Source organism: Melanotaenia boesemani, chromosome 18 (assembly GCF_017639745.1).
Source record: "Melanotaenia boesemani isolate fMelBoe1 chromosome 18, fMelBoe1.pri, whole genome shotgun sequence".
NCBI classification, from domain to species: Eukaryota; Metazoa; Chordata; class Actinopteri; order Atheriniformes; family Melanotaeniidae; genus Melanotaenia; species Melanotaenia boesemani.
The window spans coordinates 33,679,479-33,702,295 of NC_055699.1; the positions used below are offsets into that span (position 1 = coordinate 33,679,479).

General features: G+C 40.6%; 1 protein-coding gene across 3 annotated transcripts; it reads right to left on the reverse strand.

The window, feature by feature from the left end:
• Positions 1-784: 784 nt before the first annotated feature.
• On the reverse strand, positions 785-2,620 carry LOC121629095. Of its 3 annotated transcripts, none has more exons than XM_041968620.1 (3): positions 2,199-2,620; positions 1,859-1,992; positions 785-879 (listed from the first exon to the last, which is right to left on the reverse strand). In XM_041968620.1, exons 1-3 carry the CDS (start codon positions 2,580-2,582, stop codon positions 861-863), a joined length of 537 nt encoding a protein of 178 aa, XP_041824554.1. In that variant the 5' UTR covers positions 2,583-2,620; the 3' UTR covers positions 785-860. The 3 variants fall into 3 exon arrangements, with proteins under 3 accessions (XP_041824554.1, XP_041824553.1, XP_041824552.1); XM_041968619.1 differs by having other exon boundaries at positions 865-1,164; positions 2,265-2,620; XM_041968618.1 differs by having other exon boundaries at positions 865-1,164.
• Between the last annotated feature and the right edge of the window lie 20,197 nt (positions 2,621-22,817).

Here is a 22,817-nt window from a genome sequence, read left to right on the forward strand (position 1 = left end):
TAAAATGTATAGGGCTCAGCCCAAAAAAAACTAAAGTATTTCAGGAAGTATTACATTATTTTCACAGATCAGTCAAACTTAAAAGCTTTCTTTTGAGCGGTGTATTAACAAAACCAGAATTGGTCCCAAATTACAACTGGGATGGGCTGAGGTTAAACGTTACTAGCAATTAACAGTATTATAATTACTATACTGTTTTAAAATTATTTAAAAGTTTAAGTGCATATGAAAATGCTTTCATAGCTTCAATATTAGATAGAATATATTTTTCTCCAAAGCAACTTACATTTGAGAGTGAGAACACAAGCAAGAATTCAAACAGGCTAGCACATCATCATTAAGTGGTAGTCAGACTGCTGTGAGTCCAGTTAGACCAGGTGCGGTCACGTAGTGCTAGAGGCAGTAAAGAAAATACCACACACACTGCAGACATTTACACTCTAAACTAGAAACACTCAGTGCAGACCTCCACCAAACCATTATAATTTATTGAGAATGTGAACTTCGCCTTGGCAAAGGTAATAATGCTGACCCCTCCAATACAGAAGGTATGCTTTGTAAAAAAAAAAAACAAAAAAAAACTGAACAGTGGCAGGAAACAATAAAACTCCAGCTTAAAGCCAATTATCTAATAAAACTTTTTACTTGTCAACATACAAGAATGTTTTGTCTTCCAGATTACAAAGGTGCCACTATTAATCCCATTTTGTTTTTTCCTTGCCTGTCTCTCTTGTTCCGGGTAACCTCAAAATCAATCATAAAAAAAAAAACCAATACATCATTTACCAGGCAATCCTCAATAAGTTCCTCCGGTTTCTCTCCAAGGTACAGTATAAGCCCACGGATGACTGTTTCAAGCTTCATTTCAATGCTCTGGTTCTGAAAAAAAGATTACTATGTCAACACTGTCCCATCACTTGTTCCAAGTTAAACTACTAGAGCATACTGTGATAGAGTAGGACGCTCTGATGTGGATGTGTGCTGGGTTGATAACTCCCTTTCGACAGAGCTCCGGTCAGAGAGAAGGGCACAGAGAAGACAGTTCCTTGAATTTCTTTATTTTAGTTGGGTAGCAGGATGGTTCGTGTTATCTGTAAGTGGATGAGTGCAGTAAACGTGTTTGTGTGTGTGATAGTGGCGTGTGTATGGATGCATGTGTGTGGTCTGTGAAAGAAACAAAGTACAAATAATATTAATATTACTGTACAATTGTACGAACTTGCATAGCAATACTATACATATTTACTGGTAATATCGTAACTTAACCCCAATATACCAGCCGAACTATGAACTAACCATATCCAGTCAGACAAAAGATCAATAACAAACTGGCAGGATTAGACCAATTTAGCAGTCTCTGGCTCCATCTAGTGGGCGCAGCCCGCAACTGCACTACCAACTGCAGTAGCAAATTACACTACATTGCTTTCTAACGAAGGAGTCTAATACAATGCAACTAGGCACACAAACTAATTAAACAACAAATTAAGTAAACAGTTCGCTTATACAATGCCTACACACATTCGGGAGAATATTAGCATATTAATATTCGTTAAACCTTACTTTTTATTCATGTACGCACACGGCAGGTGACCGTCTAGTAACGTGCGGTCTCAGTACGGATACACACCGGAAAAAGGAAGTAAGGCAACTAACATGCAAGCTTCAAAATAAAATAACTAGGAACATAATAGGCTTTCCAACACATACCATGAGCATACAAAGCAAGAAAAACTGAGATTTAGTGCTTTGAGTAATAGCAACATGTGGAGAGTTGGGTCATGTTAGAGACACAGAAACACATTAAGTTCATCACCCAAACACAAATGTGAAAAAGTACCATTTTGATGAAACCCACCTGACTAAGCTTGTGCAGAAATGGCCTAAGTTTGCTTCTATAAGGCCAATGATTTTTGGAGTGTACTGGTCCAGTTTCAACATGAAGGTCTGCTCCAGGGAAATTGTGGTGATTCTGCAGAACTCCTCTTTGATCTGAAAAAAAAAAATAAAAACATTATTAATTTTACACAATGAGTACAATATGCCTTGCACATTTGCAATGTTTTGCATATTAATAGCACATGCTTGTGTTGGTTAATTAGAAACTAGATTGAAATGGTAAATGGACTGTTCTTATACAACTATTTATACTACTGTTCTGCCCAACCAAACAAATTATATATTGACAATGAATTTTCCTCAGCTTCATAAAACAAAGCAGGCCATCTGTCTTTCAAATCATTTGCAGTTGGACTACCACTCACAACTTCGAGTCTTCGATAGGAGAATGTTCTGGCCATCTTTTTTTGTATCACTTTTGTATTGCTCTTCATCTTAACGTCATTAAGAAGTTCCTGTCTGAGGATCTCCAGACTGTCACTGGTTTCTCCACTTGGATGTGGAGGGAGGTAGTTCACCTCTGCTCTCTTTGGCTTCTTGCAGTTCTCTGCAGGGTTTCTGTCGTCATGCGATTTTCCTCCCAATGAGTTGATGTTAAGCTCAGGACATGGTACTTTGCGTTTTCTCATTTTGGATCTGAAATTGGCCATCTTGTATTTAATGCGCTGCTGCCATCCACACATGCCAGAAAATGAGGTTCCTGGCTCCTTTAAGCATGGATGTTTTTTTTAGCAGGGCTTCAACACCTGCCAATATTTGCAAACTTGAAGGATAAGCAGTGTATTGGAATATTGCTTCAGCGAGTTTATCAAGAATATCAGATTTCAACGATGGATTATGAAGGAGGGAGCCTTCTTTTTCATATGCGTAATTTCCTTCTTGTAAGAGCAACTCAGAAGTATAGAAAAAGACAGGTATTTCAAAATTACTTGGCCAAGTTTGAGACCGAAGCCCGGGGGACTGTGGTAAAATGATGGTGTCTGATGAACTGAAGAACTGTCTTCCTGGGAGGAATGGTCCAGTGGAACTTGAGGGGACGAAGCAGTCTCACTGACAGGGGTCAATGTAATAATAACAGATGGTTCTCTGTTGACTAGTTTTATTGTGTCTTTGTCCTTAACCTCATTCGTGGATGTTAGAGTGAAGAACTGGTTATCAAAATCTTTGTCCATGTACATAACAGTAAAATGCCCCTGAAGTTGAAAGTGATCCTGTGCAGCTGCCAACAGTTCGTCCACTGTGTTTGGGATTCCATCTGGTAGGAGTAACTTGTGAACTTGAGTTTCTTGGAGGATAACACATAGCTGAACAGCAGCAGACATCTTTACCACATTGGTCATGTAGAGCTGCAAGAGTGAGAAAAAGAAAAAAAAATATTTTTTTTTGGGTGCACAGTTTGGACCGCCTCACATCTCCTTTATGATTTAAAAGAAGCAATCACAAGAAGTTGGAATTTCAGCAAAGTTATTCTATGCGTAACAGCCATATTACAAAAATGTTATTGTGAAGCCCCCCAAATCACAAATCCTATTACAAGGATCACCAAATTCAGACCATTTGAGCCAGTGTCATGCAAGTTTTAAATGTGTCCCTGCTGCATCACACCTGGTTCAAATAAAATTGTTCTCCAGCAGATTAAGTTCTGCACAAGCCTCTAAACAACCTAATTTTTGAGTTCCGACACTGGCTCAAAAAGGTCCGGATTTGATGGATTCATTATGCACTAGTGCTATAAAAATTTCTTAAATTTTTTCTTTTTTGGTTAAATGTTGGTTGTAAACTTTTCTGAGTACCTAAATGAAGTTTAACTATATGAGTTCTACACAAAATAATAAGCCTACTGTATGTCCATTGCATCTTTAACTGTATCTAGGATTAGTGTCAGTAACACACTGAGGGACTAGGGACTGAACCACCAACATCCCAAAGCAAGATCAAATTCAAAAACATTTTCTTTATAGACACAAAATGCATATAGATTAAAAAATAGTGCATGGTTTTGAACTAAAAACTCCTTAAAAGATAACAAAATAAATTACTTCCAAAATTGTAGTGAAATACTTTACCTAGTATCAAACGCAGATGTGGTGTTTCAGAGAAACTATTCGATCACCTTCCACAGAATACGTAATCAGAGGGTAAATGTCAGTGAGTTGTGACTGCTCAATAACTTTGACAATGTTCATGGACTCCAACTTAAAACATCTTAAATGCTCACAGTACCAGGCACTCTGCAGTTTCACTACAAACACCAAGCTGCCATGAACAACAACTGTTTGTAGTATTTCAGCAAAGTCAGGCAACCCACCTGTGGAACCATAGACCAGCATCATACCACTACTGTAACCGGTGCCCTGATATTCTGCTTTGCTGACCAAGTTAACTATCTTCTCTCCAGGAAATTTGTGTGCCATAAATTCTCGCAGATTCTCATTCACAACCTCTAAAGGCACTCTAGATATTTTAGACACAGAGAGAGCAGAGACTTTTGAACCATGGAGGTGGAAGGCATTCATGGACTGATGTTTTTTTGCCATAGACTTCAAAATGTTCCGAAAACAGCGAGTCTGTCTTACTATCTTTTTGAAAAAGTGGTGCTTAGCTTCAAACCTCATTGTCCATAAGGAGACTAGTGGGCCAAAGGATTTAATGAGACTTGGGTAATGCTCTAGAAAATGGTGTTTTGGAATCAACTTCTCTTCTGGAAACACACTGATAAATCTATGTCTGTGTTCAGAAATCAGGCTATCTAGGTGACCAACACTTTCATCCATGTGGGTAGGTGACATAACCAACTCAACAACATCTTTAAGAGTCAACACTTGCCATGCTTGTTCCTCCTCTGGTACTTTGCAGCCAATCATTAGTGGAAGCAGCCTCAGTAGGCACCAATTTTCATGTGCATTACCACCAATGGTTTTACGGGAAGCAAACGTTGGTGGTACACCCTGAGGACAATTAGTCCTGTCTTTCCACTTGTAGGGAAAATTTTTAATGATTGTATTGAGCTCCTGAAGTGAAAAATATTTTCTCTTTATCAGGATGTCTAAACATAATGCCAATTCTAAAGGCACGATTCCCTCAAGTAAATCATGTAATACATCAGGCGGGTAACCTGTTGTTACATGAAAATGTTTTAATCTTTGTGTGATTACACACTGTCTTTTCACTCCATGGCTGTGAGTGTTACTAGCCAATGCTGTATCAATGTCGAATAGATGTTGCTGTTTTGTTCTAAGAGGAAACACTCCTGACATGACTTCAAACTCCCTAAATTTGGATCGCTCTCCAACACAAAATCTACAAATATAAAACCCACTGAAACTTTCAATAAAGCCCCCAACTGAGTGGGCAGCAAGATTATCTGCAACCACAGCAAAAACAGTTCCCTTTATTATTTTTCCCAAAAAGGGCACAAAAAGACCATCTTCTTCTAATTTTTTCAGATCATTTAATAATGGCTCTAACACCCGTGTATAGCCAAATTTCTGTACATCATCTGACTTGCACAAAATAGCAAGGTAAATTGATGACAACGCAGACCTTAATACTGCTGGAATATCAGCCAACACCCAGTAGATACAGGTGACCTTATGCTTTTTACGAGAAGTTCCTAAAGGGTTGCATATCTCAAAATCATCAGAGTAGAGAAGTAGAGGTAGTCTTAACTCTTCTCCACAAAAGAAAACATTTTCCTTAAAGTGTGAACCATCACAAAGTGTTTTGTCTTAAAAACCTCTTCCTGAATGTCACGATTATTTAAAATTTGGGACAAAGATTGCAAAGGCACATATTGAAATGTTTTGCCCTCTTTTGGATCTAAGATGTACTCTAAAGGTTCAACAATAGAAAAATGTTCTTTGAAGTATCTGTTTCTCTGGTATGCTGTTCTAAGAGGACCTTCTTCATTAAAGGCTGCACTAAGAGGGTTTAACTGGCAAATGCCATTTACCAAATCTGAGATCACTGCTGGTTCAACAGTACAGTTATGGTTTTCAAAAGTGTCACAGACAATTCTTTTAATAACAGGTGCAGATGTTGAACAAGCAATAAACTGAAGTTCCTCAACAATTTCATCTATACATCTATTAGGCACATTGAAGATGCAATCTAATTTGAGTAATAGGGCACCAAGCTGATCAACAATCACTTTGACTAAATCTTCACCATCTTTGACCAGTGTTTCTTCTGCATTAATTTCACTGCCATCTAGCAAACTGCAACTGTCTTCAGGTGCTTGTGCACAGGGTGCAGGTGCTTGTGAAAATGTCTGAAATACAGTAGGTTTAAAATCTTCAAGGCAGTGAGGACTGTGCTTTCTACTTTTATGTGAAGAAAAAGTTGAATATATGTTTGTACTGTAATCGCAGTTTTTGAAAGCACAATACACGGTTTCCAATTTTTTTAGATGAGCTCCAATGTGTTCAAAATACTGCCTCTCTGTGTCAAAACCATGTCAATTACATACAAGACATAAAAATGAAACATTTTCCTGTATTTGTTCAGTTTGTGTATGATCGAGACAAATGTGCACGAAGTGCACCCCAACGTTTAAATGAACAAGGACACTCCAAGTATAGGCACGGTAACCCCTGACCCTGACCAGAATGTAGATGTTTCAATCTATAATGCTTTAGGAGCTCTAAACGTGTTGATGCCCTGAAGCTGCAAATTTTGCACAACCATCTCATAACATGACATGCCTACTGTTTTTCTCTGTTGAAACCAAAGTAGAAACCTAATATGTCCTCCTCCCCACACTGTATTGGCACCCTGTAAGAGAAAAGAAACCATGTATTACATTAACATAGAGTCATAATGACTCGGTCAGATTTAAAGTGAAGCATCCAATAAATAATGTAATAAAATTAAATTGTGAAAACCATCATATATTTCTACTTGCCTCAATAAAGTTAGTCTTGCTTAATCCAATCACACCCCACTGGTACATGTGCAGCCTATCCACCTCACACCTGCAGTCTCTCCTGTTGATAGAAATATACACATACATAAAAGCAGCAACAAGAAAAGGATTAAGTGGCTAGTTGAATAATTATTTGATTTTATGCACCATTTTTCCCAGCATCCAGATTTTAAATTTATCTGCCTGGTTCAACATTATGTTTTGTCAAAAAATATTGTGGTGCTTATGGACTGTTTATGGACAACCAAGTTCAGTTTCATTACGAAAGCTTTGTAATAGATCAATTTTATTTTAAAACTAAACTTTAAATAGACACAATAGGAAAGACTAAATAAATACTGATATATAGTCTGAACTTTCCGGGCTGAACATGCGTGTAAGACAAAATAAGCAGGTGATATAAAACATAATGCAGCGTAACTTCTTAAAAATAAACCAAAGAAAATGTTTAGCTAAAATGTGAGATATATATGACATTAAAGCCACTTATCCAGGCCATCCACGGCGCCACACCGGGGCTAGGGGGTGCTACAGCCCCGTGATAAATCTGTGTAGCCCCATTAAGCCCCCCCAAGAAATTAGATTATAAAAAATATAATTATGAATTTATATATAATATTATAATAAAGGAATGTATTAGTTTAAAAACAGTTTGCGGAGATTCTCCGCTTGCATGTTTCTTCTGTGCACTGATTAAGAGGGGACAGAGGGCGGGCGGAAACTTTTTGTTGAAACTCACGCTAGGCTGAGGTGGTCCGAATCATTAGATACAAATTGTTTGCACTTCTCGTTGCGCCTGCACTGTGTAGTATGTTAAATTTATCTCGCAATCAGTTTAATTTCTTAAGTTATGTTGTGATCCGAGGCAATAAAAGCAATGCATAGTTGATTTCATTAATTATGCATGTAGAATAAATGCGTTTGTTGCATTCTGTATGTGTTGCTTGTTTATCACATGGTCGCTGTCTGGTGCTGAATCTTGCACCTTTCCACGTGAAAACATTTTTGCCGTTGCTTTGTGGCTCGTTGTAGGCCTGGTTATTTTGCTGAATGTTCTTTGGCTAATTCAGTTAAATTGCTGTGTATCTTAGCCACTTTTATTGAAAAAATCGATAACCTATGTATAAAGTTACCTAAGTCATGGAAATCTGTTATTTTCTTAGCACCCCCACGTATTGGTCAAGTCCCTCATTAGCACCAGGAGGAAAAAAAATCCTGGCGCCGTGCCTGATCCAGGCACGCAAGAGAAGCTGCAGTAGTAATGTTCACGTGGCAATCCCTCTTCAAGAAAATAAAGAAATAAATAAAAAAAATAATAATAAATAAAAAATAAAAAAATTAAAAAACACGCTTGGATGAAAATGTACGGGGGGTATTCTGGCGTTTATTTCTAAGTACATAACACAATGGACGTGGTAAAATGTTAAGACTGCTCTTGTCTAAGTCTATCTTCTCCACAGCGGGCCATCTAAACAGAACACGTTTGAAGTTTACTGTGTGTTTTCCTTCCTTCAAGCAGACATTAGCCGCCACTACGACTGTTAACTCTAGTATCGACCTCATGCTGTCAACTAGCTAGCTGGCACTTAAAAACGTTAGCGAAACTGTACGGATTGAAGTAAAAACAACTGCGCATCCTATACTTCTTTAAGGTTGCAAAGGTCCCTCTGTTAAAATGTATATGGTTTTGCTTGATGTTATTACAAAAAAATACTAAGGTTAAACTGGACATAATCCAACCTGGCGTTGCCGTTTTCGGCAGCTGCCCCGCTGTCCTGTGCTCTGTATCCGCCTGCTCAATCACCAAAATGGCGGTGTGTTGTACGCATGCGCGAACACGGTTAAAGTCAGACTTTTAGATTAAACTTTACAGGGTATTTCTGAGTATATGTAGAGTGACGAAAAAACATTAAATGGTATGATCATATATATATAGTAAACATTACTTGTAAACACACATTTTTGGCATTACATATAAAAAACATTTAAATATTATTTTTTCATTTAAATTGTAACAGAAGCTTAATATTATAGTGTATATATTATAAGGGTTACTTAAACATATTCTACTGGACCCCAAAGTTAGTTTTTTCAGTGTACGTAAATCAAAAGGCATTTAGCATGTACTGTAAAGTTATTAGTATTTTTTCCATCTCTGGGATTAATAAAGTACTTCTGATTGTGATTAGAACAGAGGAAACAACTATCTACAACAGGCAGTGTTGCATTATGTAAACTTTCCTCTGGGTAGCGAAGAAGCTGTCTGGTGAGGATCAAGGCTCGGCTGAGTGGTTCACCAGCACTGGAAATGAGCACTCCCAGAAAGTCACCTTCGTGCTGACTTGTGAGGAATCCAAGGAGAAACTGGAACCCATGTGCCGTGGGGTGATGGAGCGGTTTCAGCTAGCCAACCAACCGGTCCCCAAAATTTTATATGTGGACCGTGGGTGTTGCCGTGTTCAGGGCCCAGCAGCAGTGGAGACTTTATTTCAGCCTTGGGTGGACGGTGGGATGATTGTTCGTCTGGACATCTTCCACTGGATTCACCGGTTTGATGCAGCCATCTGCACCGAGTCTCATTCCAAGTATGATGCATTCAAGCTGCACATCAAGGCCGTCAGAGCCAAGGACCCGGCAACCATGAGGTCCATGAAAGATGAGGATGTCATCCGCAATTTCATTTCCAGGGAGCAGCTAAAACGCCAGGTGCAGCAGGTCACACTAGGGGTGTATGACACTTTCAGATTCATCCATCAGGCCATTGAGGAGCTGAAAGGTCCTGCTGGGCTGGATGAAAGTGGAGTCAGTCTCTTCAAGACACCTGGTATAAAAGACCCTCAAACCAAAAGTTTTTACATTAGTGATCACAATGTAAGCAAAGTGAACATAATCCATTTGTGTGTTTGTATGTCATGCATTTACAGCAGCCATTGATGAGTTATGGACAGCAACAGCATCGGCACCCGAAATGCATCCAGGATCCACCAGACATCATCATGTATAGGGTGGCCCGTACCAATCAACAGCGTGAATGTGCCCTTTTATGAATGTCTGCGTGGGAATAACAGCCTGGAAGGATTCCACAAAGCTTTACCCCACATGATCCCAGGTAAACAGGAGCACATTTCAAACATGTTAAATTGTCATTGATGTCTTTCATGATGATGTCCAGGTCCCCACTGTGCAGCATGGCCCTATCAGGTTTACCTGATAAGCAGCATTGCACGCTGCAGTTCTGACGCAGTGTTTGATGGTAGAGGTCGGCACCGCAGGATCTACTCCGCATCACTCATTGACCGCCTCAACACCTGCTGGCAGCAGCTGTTTGGAGAGACTGTGGAGGGAAACTTCCGGGTTCCTGCTGATGGCGCCTCTATGGAGCTGCTTGGGCTGGAATCAGGGCCGGTTCTAGGAATGCATACATGAGGGGGCAGGCATAAATTTGAAGGGGGCATTATGAGTACATACTTCAGCATTTTCTTGTTGTTGTTTTTTAAGTGTTTCTTTAACGGAACTGTGCTGTTAGTGGAGTCCAACTTCAAAGAAATGGATTGCACTTTGTCAGGCCTCTACTCTAAGACCTGTCCAGCTTGGGTGTCCCACCTGAAACCAAAGCTCCTGCTGGTATAGCTCTTAGAGTCACTGAGGCACGCAAACCCCCTGACCACAATAAGGTGGCAATCCCTCAGGGGGGGAACAGAAAATATCAATAACAAAATGAAGTAAGAAAAAAGAAAAGAATGATCCATTATCAAAGCTTTAACAACCAACAAAATAACAATTGCCCTATTGGACAGCCATTAGATGTCTAAGCATTTTGAATAAATTTGAAACTAATAACAATAAACTCAACTATCTGTGTGTTTGTTTCTGTCTGTATATAGACCATAATGATTAAAGAATCATAACTATCAAGCACAACAATAACAGAGCAAAAAATTAAACCCCCTACCAAAATAAGGCAGTGAACCTTCAGGGGGAAATAATGATAATAATAAATGAAAATGAGTAAAAACTAAATGATCCTTCATCAAAATTTTAAGAACCAACAAGGCATACATGAAGCTCTGAGCTGAACTGCTGAAAGCAGCGGGAATGTAGAGTGAAACTTTCTGTTATTTTTTTCTTCAAACTAGCATGCTGAACTAAAGGCTGGGCGGAGCTTGAGGGGTCTCATATGCGCAGCTCGTTTTCCCTCAGTCTAGTACCGAGGAGGCAGTCACATCTATGGCCCGTGCGTGATTGATCACTGCTCCTACTAACAGGCGTAGACACGTTTAAATAGAACAGAAACAAACCCCAGTTGACAGAATAGATGCAATAAATACGTCTGTTATTATAAGTATTTATTCAGTATCGCTACAACACATTTAACAGAGCTTTACTCTATAAGTTTTACCGCTGGAGCTCAGCAGCCGCTCTCTCTACGAGGGGGAGAAATATGACACCGCAAGATCAGGCTGTATGTCAACTCATTTGCATACTAAACACTGATTGGTTGTTTTCTGTGGTGGTGGGAAGGACTTGTTGAAGACAGTACAATGGATCCTGTGAAGCTCCGACACACAGAGTTCAGTACAGAGGGGAGAGAGCGTTTGGAGAGATTTGCCCATTTCGGCGCATTTGATTGAGGGGGCAGAATGTTTGTTTGAGGGGGCACTGCCCCCTCTTGCCCCTGCGTAAAGCCGGCCTTGGCTGGAATACCTCTTCGGTCAGAGCACCAGAGAATCAGGTCCCTTTTCTCTGAAGGACATTGTGAAGGGAGGACCCGATGCAGATGAGGAGGTGTTTCAGCCCAGACAGCCTGACCCAGATGAGGCTTAAAAGAGTGAAGGTGAAACATGACGATGTGCTGGAGGCTGTGCTGCCCCACATCACCCTCACCAGCGTCAGAACTGCTGTTGTTCACCCTCCGGCTTTTCTGAGCAGCAATGCGTTTGTTGATTTTTACCCCAGAACCAAGATCTTTACATTTCTGTAAATAAGCTGGTGTTAGACAAGTGGCAGATTTTAAACTGTTGCCTCTTTGCCAGGAGTTAAATTAACCAGTAAAACGTTTAAGTCTAGTGCAGAAGGAAGAGAACAGAACTAGAGACAAAAAGTATTGTGCAGAATAAAACATATAGAGTTCAAACAACATTAGTGGAAAGGCCATACATACTTAAACCATAACTATTATATAATACTATAGAATAAATAATTATTAAAAATATAATTAGTTATATAACAAACATCAAATGTTTAATATGCAAAATGATAGCAAAGCTTTTTTCCATCTTTAGTCTCTTGGCAGGACAACACAACAGTAATGATAACAGGAGATTATACCATCTGTATAAATAAAGGTTCAATAAATAAAAAAGCAATTAAGACCATTTAAATCAAGCAATCATTTGTGTTTGTTTTAACGGGAGGATGTCTGCAGTCAAACCCTCTTCCTGACTTTCAGCAGCTGGAAACCTTCTGCTCTCACCTGGTAAACATCAGCCTGATAGAGGACAAGCTTTCCCTATCAACTAAACAGCTCTGTTTTAATCTAGATAATTTTAGAACTATTGTTGTTTAACCTTATTTATTTTAAAACTGTGAGATGTAAGATTTTATAATGTGCTATACAAATAAAATGTATCACAGTCTCCTCAAAGCCTGGAACGCAGTGGAGGAGCATAACAAGCAGCCTCAGCAGTTCAACATGTTGTACAAGACGCGCTGTACAGGACGCGCTGGGGCAACAAGCTGTACAGGACGCGCTGGGGCAACAAGCTGTACAGGACGCGCTGGGGCAACAAGCTGTACAGGACGTGCTGGGGCAACAAGCTGTACAGGACGCCCTGTACAGGACGCGCTGGGGCAACATGCTGTACAAGACGCGCTGTACAGGACGCGCTGTACAGGACGCGCTGGGGCAACAAGCTGTACAGGACGCGCTGGGGCAACAAGCTGTACAGGACGCGCTGGGGCAACAAGCTGTACAGGACGCGCTGGGGCAACACACTGTACAGGACGCGCTGGGGCAACACGCTGTACAGGACGCGCTGGGGCAACACGCTGTACAGGACGCGCTGGGGCAACATTATGTACTGTCAGACTAAAAGGGACGACCTGGTTGACGCGGCAGTGATATCAAAAGTAAAGATGGCCAAACGCTATGCCCTAGCACAACAAGAGATCAGCGTTCATAACAACAGACTCATGTACACGCTTGTCAAACTGTTGCAGCTACACAGACCTCAAGAGTCAAAAACCAGCCCGGAGAAGAGCCGCATCCTGAAGGCATACGGGAGGATCCAGCACTGGATTTTAGTGGAGGATCCTGTCCTCTGCAAAGCTGACATTCCTCTTCCAAAAACAAATGTGATCCTGTCATCCTACAGTTCCACCCCCACCTGACTACCCTTTGATGAGGGTTTTGAAGGGAAGAACGGCTAATATGATGCCAGTCTCCAGGCTGCAACCGCAACCATTGAGGCAAAGCTCTGCAACCACTACCATCACCAGGCCTGTACCCTCTGTTTGCATCTACAGCAGCCCTTCAGATTCCCGGTCCCTCTGCTCGACCCATATTACCTGCTATTCCAGTGAGTCCTGAGATAGCCGGCCCATCCACATTAGATTTTAACTTGTGCCCATCACCTGTACCATCACCAGCCATTTGCACTCTCCAGCTGCACCAGCAGCTTCCTCTGAAATTGCAGGTCCATCCACACAGCTCACAACACCTGGCTGTCAGGTGATCCCTGTAATTGCTGGTGCTTTAACAACAGCACCTCCAGCTATCCCTCCACTGACTGCCACCACCACATTTCCCAGCACTGCCAGTCATTCATCCTGGATAAGAGCTACGCAGTACAAGCACAAGCAGAAGGAGCACTTCTCAGAGGTTGGAGCCAAAGTGTCCTGTTTCCTGTTTGTACAATCCAGGCCTACTGATACAGGGACATAAAAATTACAAAAAGACAACATTCTGCCCAGTTTAGATGATGTCCCTTCAAAAGGTCTGGACAACAGAGTCTTTGAGAGCTATGAACACTTTAACCATGTTGTTTACAAGCTGGAGGACTGAGGATGTTTTAGAGATCTATAAATTGATGTGTAAAAAAATAAATCCAGATACTAACATTTAGTATCTAGTTAGATATTAACTAGCACAGGTATGCATACTTAAATGTTTCCCCCCCTCTGTCATACCAAAAATAGTACTTAACACCATCCTTAGTATCGCAACGAGTTTGAAATTTAGTATTTTAACAAGCCTACTGTAAATATTGTACAATACTAACTTATTCATATAGATAGTAACATGTAAATATGTTCATTTTAATCATGTTTGCTGTTCTGCTGTAATCTGAAAACACTAAATAATTTTCTTCTGACCAGATTTTAAATAGTTTTATTTTCATATGTAATATTTAATGTTCAGAACTGTTTTTATGAGGACTTTTTAGTAATTTACAGAGTCAATTTTAACACTTAAATATTTTAGAAATATACTTTGATGTCATTAAAACTCCACCGCTGTGTAATTTGAGGTGATCGGGAGGAAGCAATCCCAATATAAACTAGTTATTTCCTTTTAGTGTATCAGAAATACTTTATTACTGTCCATCAACCGCTGGAGTTGATCATCAAAAAAAGAATTCTGTACAAGCTGACGAAGATAATGGAAGATCCTTCACACCCTCTACACAACGCCGTGACGAAACAACAGAGTGTGTTCAGTGGGAGGCTTGTTCAAGTCCGATGCAAGACAGAGAGATACAGAAGATCCTTCCTTCCAGCAGCTATCAGGCTGAAGAACAAAGCCCTTAATTAATTAATGTGATTGTTTTTAAAAAAAAAAAAAAAAAAAAAAAAAAATACTACTACTACAATATTGAATTTCCCTTTGGGATTAATAAAGTATTTTTCATTCATTCATTCATTCATTTCATTGTCAGATTCAATTATACTTTGTGTAGCACTGTAGTGCTGTTTTCAGTTAAAATTACCAGTTCAGTGCACTTAATTCAATATTCCAGGACTTATTCTGTTGAGTCCTGGAATATTTTGTTTTGGTTGTTGAAGAAATTAAAAAGACAAACTGTCTTGTTACTTGGAAAGAAGCAAAATCATAGCAGATCATTTTACACATACAGCAGCAGACACATTCAAGCTTTAAACAGCTTCAGGATAGAGAAGTACTTCTAAGCAGCATCCAAACAATCAAAGATGCAAATTACCAAAATCCTCTGTGGTATAAATACATGGCATGTTAGAAAAGACAAGTACATTTTTAATAAAAAAAAAATAATTATAGCTGTTACAACCCCTATGATGAGGTACAACAGTGGTTCAGGGTTTCCCTTTGCCCGGACTCGGAGCCAGGCCTGGAGGTGGGGTATGGAAGGGGGTGCCTGGTGGCCAGGCCTTTACCCCTGGAGCCCATTTGGGCTCAGCCAGAAAGGGTAACATGTGGACTCACTACCTGCAGGAGGGACTGTAGGACTCGGGTGCATTGTGAGGTGGGCGGCGGCCAGGTCTACATGTGTACTCTTACCCAACCAGTCTACATGTGCTTTATGGACCTGGACAAGGAGTTCTACCGTGTCACCGAAGAGTCCTGCTGGGGATGCTCCAGGAGTATGGACTGCTGGACCCCCTTGTACGACCCGTCTGCTCCCTGTACGACTGGTGCCAGAGCTTGGTCCGCATTGCCGGCAGTAAGTAAGTCAGATTTGTTTCCAGTGAGGGTCACACTCTGCCAAGGCTGCCCTGTCACCGATTCTGTTCATAACTTTTAAGGAAAGAATTTCTAGTTGCAGCCGAGGTGTTGAGGGGATCCAGTGTGGAGGCCTCAGTATCGAGTCCTCCACAACGACAGGAACTAGATGAGGGGGATCGGACATCTGGTCAGGGGGCCTCCTGGACGCCTTCCTGGTGAGGTGTTCCAGGCACATCCCCCTGGGAGGAGACCCCTTGGGTAGACCCAGGACATGCTGGAGGGATTACATCTCTGCTGGCCTTGCAACGCACCGGGATCCCTCTGGATGAGGTGGAAAATGTGGGAGGGGAGAGGGAAGTCTGGGCTTCTCTTCTTGGACATCTCGACCTGACCCTGGATTAGCAGTAAGAATATGGATGGATGGATAAAACTATCAAGTGAATAAATTGTATTGTATTTGTTTATATGATTGCAATAATAATGTCATAATAAAGTGCTTAGATTAAGACTCACCAGCCACTTGTCCAGCAGGTTTTTGACGTTTCCCTGCTCCAACACACCTGATCAAATTAAATGGTCCTCCCAAACAGATTTTTAAGTTCTGCAAAAGCCTGTTAATGACTCATTAATCTGAGCCAGGGGTGTCGCAGCAGGGAAATTTCAATCCTGCAGCACAGCAGCCCGCGAGAAGCAGAGCTGATAAGCCCCGGCTTTGATGGCATGAACAAGTAATGCTGGGCTCACACCAAACCATTTTCATGGTCGCAGACTAAAAACAGAAGTCTTTAGGAAATCTTAGGAGTCTTACTAGAGTCACAGCATGTCATCTCCATCGTTAGGTTAGGTTTAAGGCGGTAATCTGCGCTGTTTCGTGTCAATCTTTTCCTAGTCTTGCGTCTGCGGCAACATAAAACAAGTTTGATATTATTTTAAGTCGCAGTGACGTAACACAATCAACAACCAACAGATGAGCTCTGACAAATACAGAAACAGGAATCCTGACAGTCAGAACAACGACAAGCGGACGGGGGAAGAAGAAAAAAAAAGAAAAAAAAAACTATGAACAAGAACCGGTGATGAAACATTGTGACAGCCTGGACTGTGTGAGTGGCTGGAAACAGTGACACCAGTATCCAATACAATGTTTTTTTTATTTACCAGACATAGATTTGGACAGCAACTCACTCCCTCCGGTTTCAGAGCAGTCAAGCCTCCACCAACAGCCACACAAAATGAGCAAACGAGCCCCATTTATCTCTCCTGCTGCTGATTGGACTAAACCACTCTCCCAACAAGTGTTTCTCCAATTATAACAAACTTTTCCTGCTAAAATTATCCCATACAAAATCCTAAAAATGATTTACACACCTAAACTATTTACCTAACACCCCAAAAAATAAAGTAAACCCAAAACCAATATACAAATAAATTCCTTCTAACTCCTCGGTCTCATGGTTTCTCCCAAACCATAAAAGAATGCCGAGGCCACCTGAAACCCATTTGCCCGAACGCTGTGGAGTCAGGTGAGTCAACACCATTATACTATTAATTTACCTTTACACTTCACATTTACACACAATACTCCTGTCTATCACCCTCAAAGACTAATGACTCTTTCACGCAGACAAAATCAGATATATTAACATTCCATTCTTTAATAAACAACTAAACATTCTGTGTGCGACTGTGCTTCTTTCTTAAGTACCAAACTGTGAATTAAAGTGCAAAAGGGGGTGGAGTGGATGCAAGGAAGTAGATGGCCATTCATCTGTAAAACATGTCTCACCTGAACAAACTGCAGCCATTTCAAGCAACATTTTTTGTTTTATAGACAATTACAGGGCCCATGATCAGCTACTGATAAGTTAAAACGATTATTCTGAGACCAAATTCCACTTTAAAAGAATAAGAGGTGTGTGTGTGTGTGTAAGGTACTACTTGGCCAGTAATGTGCACAGTTTAACTCTTGATTGATAACAGACCACTTTAATGTAGATTCTGCATTTTATTAACAAGAAATGTACTCTAATAAATAAAATAAGTCATGAACATCAGTGGAAATTAAACTTTGTAAATCAACACACAAATCATGTCTTTACTGGACTTTACATACTTTCAATAAACAAGCATGAAACATGAAACCTGAACAGTGAAGCAGCAACATGCCTGGATATCGTTTCTGATTACAGCACGTCTTTATCTGCAGTGTTAATAAATCCGTTAAAGCACTTGCAAAATCATGCTTTCTTTGTTCATTTGGACATATTGTCTCTTGCATTCGCGTACTATGTCGGTTTTACAGCGAGAGGAGGAGCCGCAGACACAGAGAGAAGCTGAGCGAAATGACGCTAACAGACGTATAATCAAGTTTTACCAGACATTCATTTTAGGACACAACACCTGGCAAACGACTTGTATGTTGGAGAGCGCGAGCTGCGGCCGGGTCTCCTTCGTGACGTAATATAACGTTTTTGCCACCAGTTGCATACACCAGCTTCTTCGAGCACAACACAGAAACAAGTAGGCCTACCTGGCTCTTAGTTTCTGGCACCAGCTCCCAAAAAGCTTGCAGTCTCCACCCCTTCTATCCATGCCCAGCGCCATGTGGTTCTAAGGTCGTTGTCAATTAGGACGTCATTCTCTGGCTTCATGAATTTACTCTCCATTTTTTAAAAAATATGTTCGGTGAAACAACCATCGGCTTGGATGCTGCGTTCAAGACCACTCGGAGATAACGTTCACGCTACGTGGAATTTCTGACTTTAACATTGTTCATTGTTTAATTCATTTTCTACAATTCAGAGTCAATTCAGAGTCTCAACCACTTTATACACAGTTAACATTTTTTTTTGTTTGTTTTCTTTCCTGAATCATAGTGAAAAGCCGGAGATCCGGCACGGCGCCAGAATACTTTAAGTCCTGAATATATCACAAAAAATGCTAAAAGAATCTAGTTGGAGTCTAGTAAATAGTGATTCACGGTCTTTGTCTAATCTCAGTCTGAGACTTGGCACTTGTCGTTAGATGTGAGCAGGTGTGAGCTGGTAGTTTTCTAGAGTCTTTTCCAAATCCTTTTAAAGTCGTCTGATGTAAGCATAACTCATCAAACATCTTATTACTTAAACAGTAATAATACTTGATAACTTTTTAAATATGTCATTACTTAAGTACCTTAAAAATCACTGAATACCTTATTACAAAATCTATGGAGGGCAGAGTCCCACTTGAAATGCATACAAGTGATTTCTACGGCCCCTGGTTTGCATTTTGAAGCCACCACTTCCTGCACAGCATCTGATGACTGCAGTCCTCCACATGGCCAGGTAACGACACTGTGCTTTCAGCTGCACACCAGCCTGTGGAAAGCAAGTGAGATACAAAGAAAAGAAAAATCAACTACACACTAAAATGGAAAGGCTTGTAAATAACCATTCATTACAGTAATGCTATTTTCAAAAGATGATACCTGATGAGTGTCACCTTTCATCGTGGCCATGTGATTTCACTCAACATCTACAAGCAAGTCTGAGGAAGGACGTACCATCTGAAATGAATGAGACCAAATTTGGATTGAAACCGCTTTAAATCTACTTCTTAAGGGTAATAAATACTTTTTATGACATTATCTTGGACCTAAGACAGCCAAACACTCCCCATCTTACATAAAACATAAAAAATGACACAGGTATAGAACACTTCATAAGTCAATCATAAATAGTGACATTTATAATGTAGATGGCATGTCATTTCTCCTCTGCTCGGGTGGTGCTCGGCCCTGATGTGGTGAGACTGCCACCAGCTGGCAGAGACCGTCAACTACTGGCCAACACCATGTTATACAGATTATACATTTACTCTCCCCACAATTTACATTATCTACACTTAAGTGTATGTAAAGGACTGCAGTAATATTCTGTGATGCATGGATATGCCACCGTAGCACTAACCATGAACGAGTCCTACGTTTGCATCTGTATGTGGGATTTGAATCCCTGTACTGTCATTCACACTCATGCTGTTTCCAATGAGTTTGCAGTTTTGCGCTGGTCTAAGTGACCGCTGTACTAGCAGTTCATGCCTGTTAGGAAGCTACTACTCTGTAGTCATGAGGCCTTTTTGCAGAGAGACACAGACCCATCAGGATGTCATGTAATACAGTGATCTGTGACAGAGACGGTTTCTAACAAGAACAAGTACTTCCATCTGATAACCGATATCTCCAGAATATTAGTATACTGACCGAGTTACTTAGACACAGTTTTGGATGTGTAGTCAACACAGTGTACGCAGAGCAGAGACAACCTCCGGGACAACGTACTGCTTCAAATGAAAAATCCAATTTGATCATTTTTGCTTTAACCCTTGACAGGACTGAAGTCATCAGATAATTTTAATATGGTCATAAAACATTTTATTAGCTACATATAGAATGAAGATGCATACTTTGAGGGAATATGTAAATTGTGATACACTGAAGAGAAAACATTAAGTCCTTTATCATTTTTAAGGAAAATTAATTAACATTAGTTCCTAATATTTTAAAGTCATAGTAACAAGCTCTAACCAGTCTCTTTTAGATCAGTGTTTCCTCTCAAGATATTTTTCTTGAAAATGCTTCAATGAATTCAAACAATTCAGACGACCTGACGGGAAACAGAAGATAGTTTCTTTTACTGTCCATGCACCAACAAGACGACTGTGGAAGCATGCAGCTGAATGTTGATGTATAAATGTTGTAATATGTAGTCCAAATATGGACATAATTTAAATGTACTGCATGAAAAACAGCTGAAAGTGTGTCAAGTTTACATACATTTCGTGCAGAGTCAATTCAGAGTCTCAACCACTTTATACAGTTAACATTTTTTTGTTGTTTGTTTTTTTTTTTAATCATAGTGAAAAGCCGGAATACTTTAAGCCCTGTTCTCACCAAGATAGTATAAATCAGCTGTTCGTGGTCCTTCGTTAGCTGAGTCTCGTAACGTCTGAACTCCTGCAGCCAGCTGATCATCTGGGCTTCCTGTGGGAGGAGATAGACCCTGAACCATGCCTGAAACACAAAGCTGCGCCTCACCATGTACCTTCATCTCCAGATCGGTCAGTTGGTGCTTCAGCAGCTCATCATCTCCGGCGTCCCCCTTCAGACACACAGAGGCCAATCAGGTCACGTGCTTTGATTAGTGAAAACCTCAGATTTTTCACGCGCTGTGACATCACAGTACAGAGCAGTCAGATAATCATGAACTTCTTTTATAATTATTTAAAAAACAAAACTGAATGTCCTGATATTGACAAACGTCATAAACACGTAAACAATGATGTCGTTTTCAACTACATTATTTAACTTCATAGTGCCATTCTGGAAAATCCAGAAACATCATTACTTTATCACCCCTGCCAACTCTCACACGTTTCAGTGGCTTTTCTGATGCCACACCTCCCATTTCTCACGTTGAAATACACATCAAGTGCAACGCCCGTGTTCTGTCAGATCAGCATACATAGTGCAAACTGCCCCTAACCCGCATGCGTATTAACGTAATGTGTGCTACTGTGATGCATTCCGAGTTAAGGGAAACTCTGGGTTTTCGGTTTCACAAAGCGAGTTCAGTGTAACTCTGAGTCAGTTACCACGGCAACAGACTTGGTAAAGCTAACATGCTCGCTGGCAGGTTTTCTTCTACTAACCGGAGTTTCTCCTCTTTAGCTGCAGACTGAAGGAAGTGTTTGACATGGCGTGCCCTTTTCTTGAAGAGCCAGTTGACATCGAAGGACAAGACACTGCAGATATCGATGTGGTGGAAAGGGTGATCAGACCCTGCCTGGATGTTTTATCATTCCCTCACTGTGTTGAGCGTTTCTTTATAACGTTGGTGATGCTGAGCATATTTCAAAGGCAGCAGTCTGTCGGACAGCGAGAACTGTCACTCTTACACTGAAACCTTTGCTCTACACTTTAGTGGTGTTTCCAAATCACAGACCAACAAGATACAAAGAACACATCAGTTAATCTGATATATTTTAGGGTTTCCAGGTGTGATTGGCTGCATAGATGGACTCAGGTTCCTGTCACAGCTCCTTCAGTAGATGAAGGAGATTATGTGAATAGGAAGTCTTTCCACAGCTATAATGTGCAGGTAAATTGTAGCCTTTAGAATCCCAGATACTTCACATTACAGCTACTTCAGCTAATTACTGTTCTGTCCTTTGAAGATGAGATGCAGCCACATCATCAGTAACGTGGAAGCAAAGTGGTCTGGGTCTGTGATGACCCTCCAGTCTTTCCTGAGTGTACACAGAGCGCTAGATCTGCTCCTGGTGAGTTATTTACATTAAAATCAATATTTTGTTCGACCTATCACAACTAAAAATGTAATATTGTGTCCTGTATTATAGGAGAGTTTGATGGTTACCTGCTGGGTGACAGAGGGTACCCCTGCCAGCCGTATTTGCTGACCCCTGATCCTGAGCCCGGCTTGGCTCACTGCAGGACTCCAGCCGGGGCAGAGATGACTATTGGGATGCTTAAGGCCCGCCTCCAGTGCCTTCGTAGGCTCAGAGCGGCCCCAGATAGGGCATGTGACATTATTGTGGCATGTGTTGTTCTCCACAACATCGCCACAATGAGAGGAGCAACATCCGACTCAGCCACTGAATGCAGCTGATGATGAAGATCCTGACCCCCTGCTGAAGCACAAGATGGAAGAGCAGTCAGAGACACGACATGCCACCATCTTTCTGAGTGATGCATCAAGACATAAAGAAATAAAGACATAAATACATTATGCTGTTTGTATTATGAAGTCTGATTAACTGATAGATGTTATTTCAAGTTGTAAAACCTCTACAGTCTATAATCTTTCAAGCTGGAATCTTTAAACTTGATCATGTTTTAATACTCTTTCCCTACACTGGAACTTTAGTTATTGCATTTAATCTATTTTAGTTTAGCTTTTTCTTTCTGTCTTTATTGAATTCATTTCATTTCTTTTAATCTTTGTTTTTTTAATGCACTTGTTTTGTTTTCTGCACCCTGCTGGAATGTTTTATGCAAAGCACTTTGAATTATCTTGTACATGAAATGTGCTGTACAAATAAATTTGCCTTGTCTACGGGTCTCTCTGAACCCTCCCTCTCGGTGGCGGCTGACAAGGTGTCTTCATCCTCCTGTAACGCAAATCAAATGACTGCATGTTCTACTCTACCCCATCATTAAAAATCTGTGGAGTATGAAGAGTACGTACAACTGCATGGAGGTGTATTATGGCAGAGGGCTCCACCGGACAGATTACA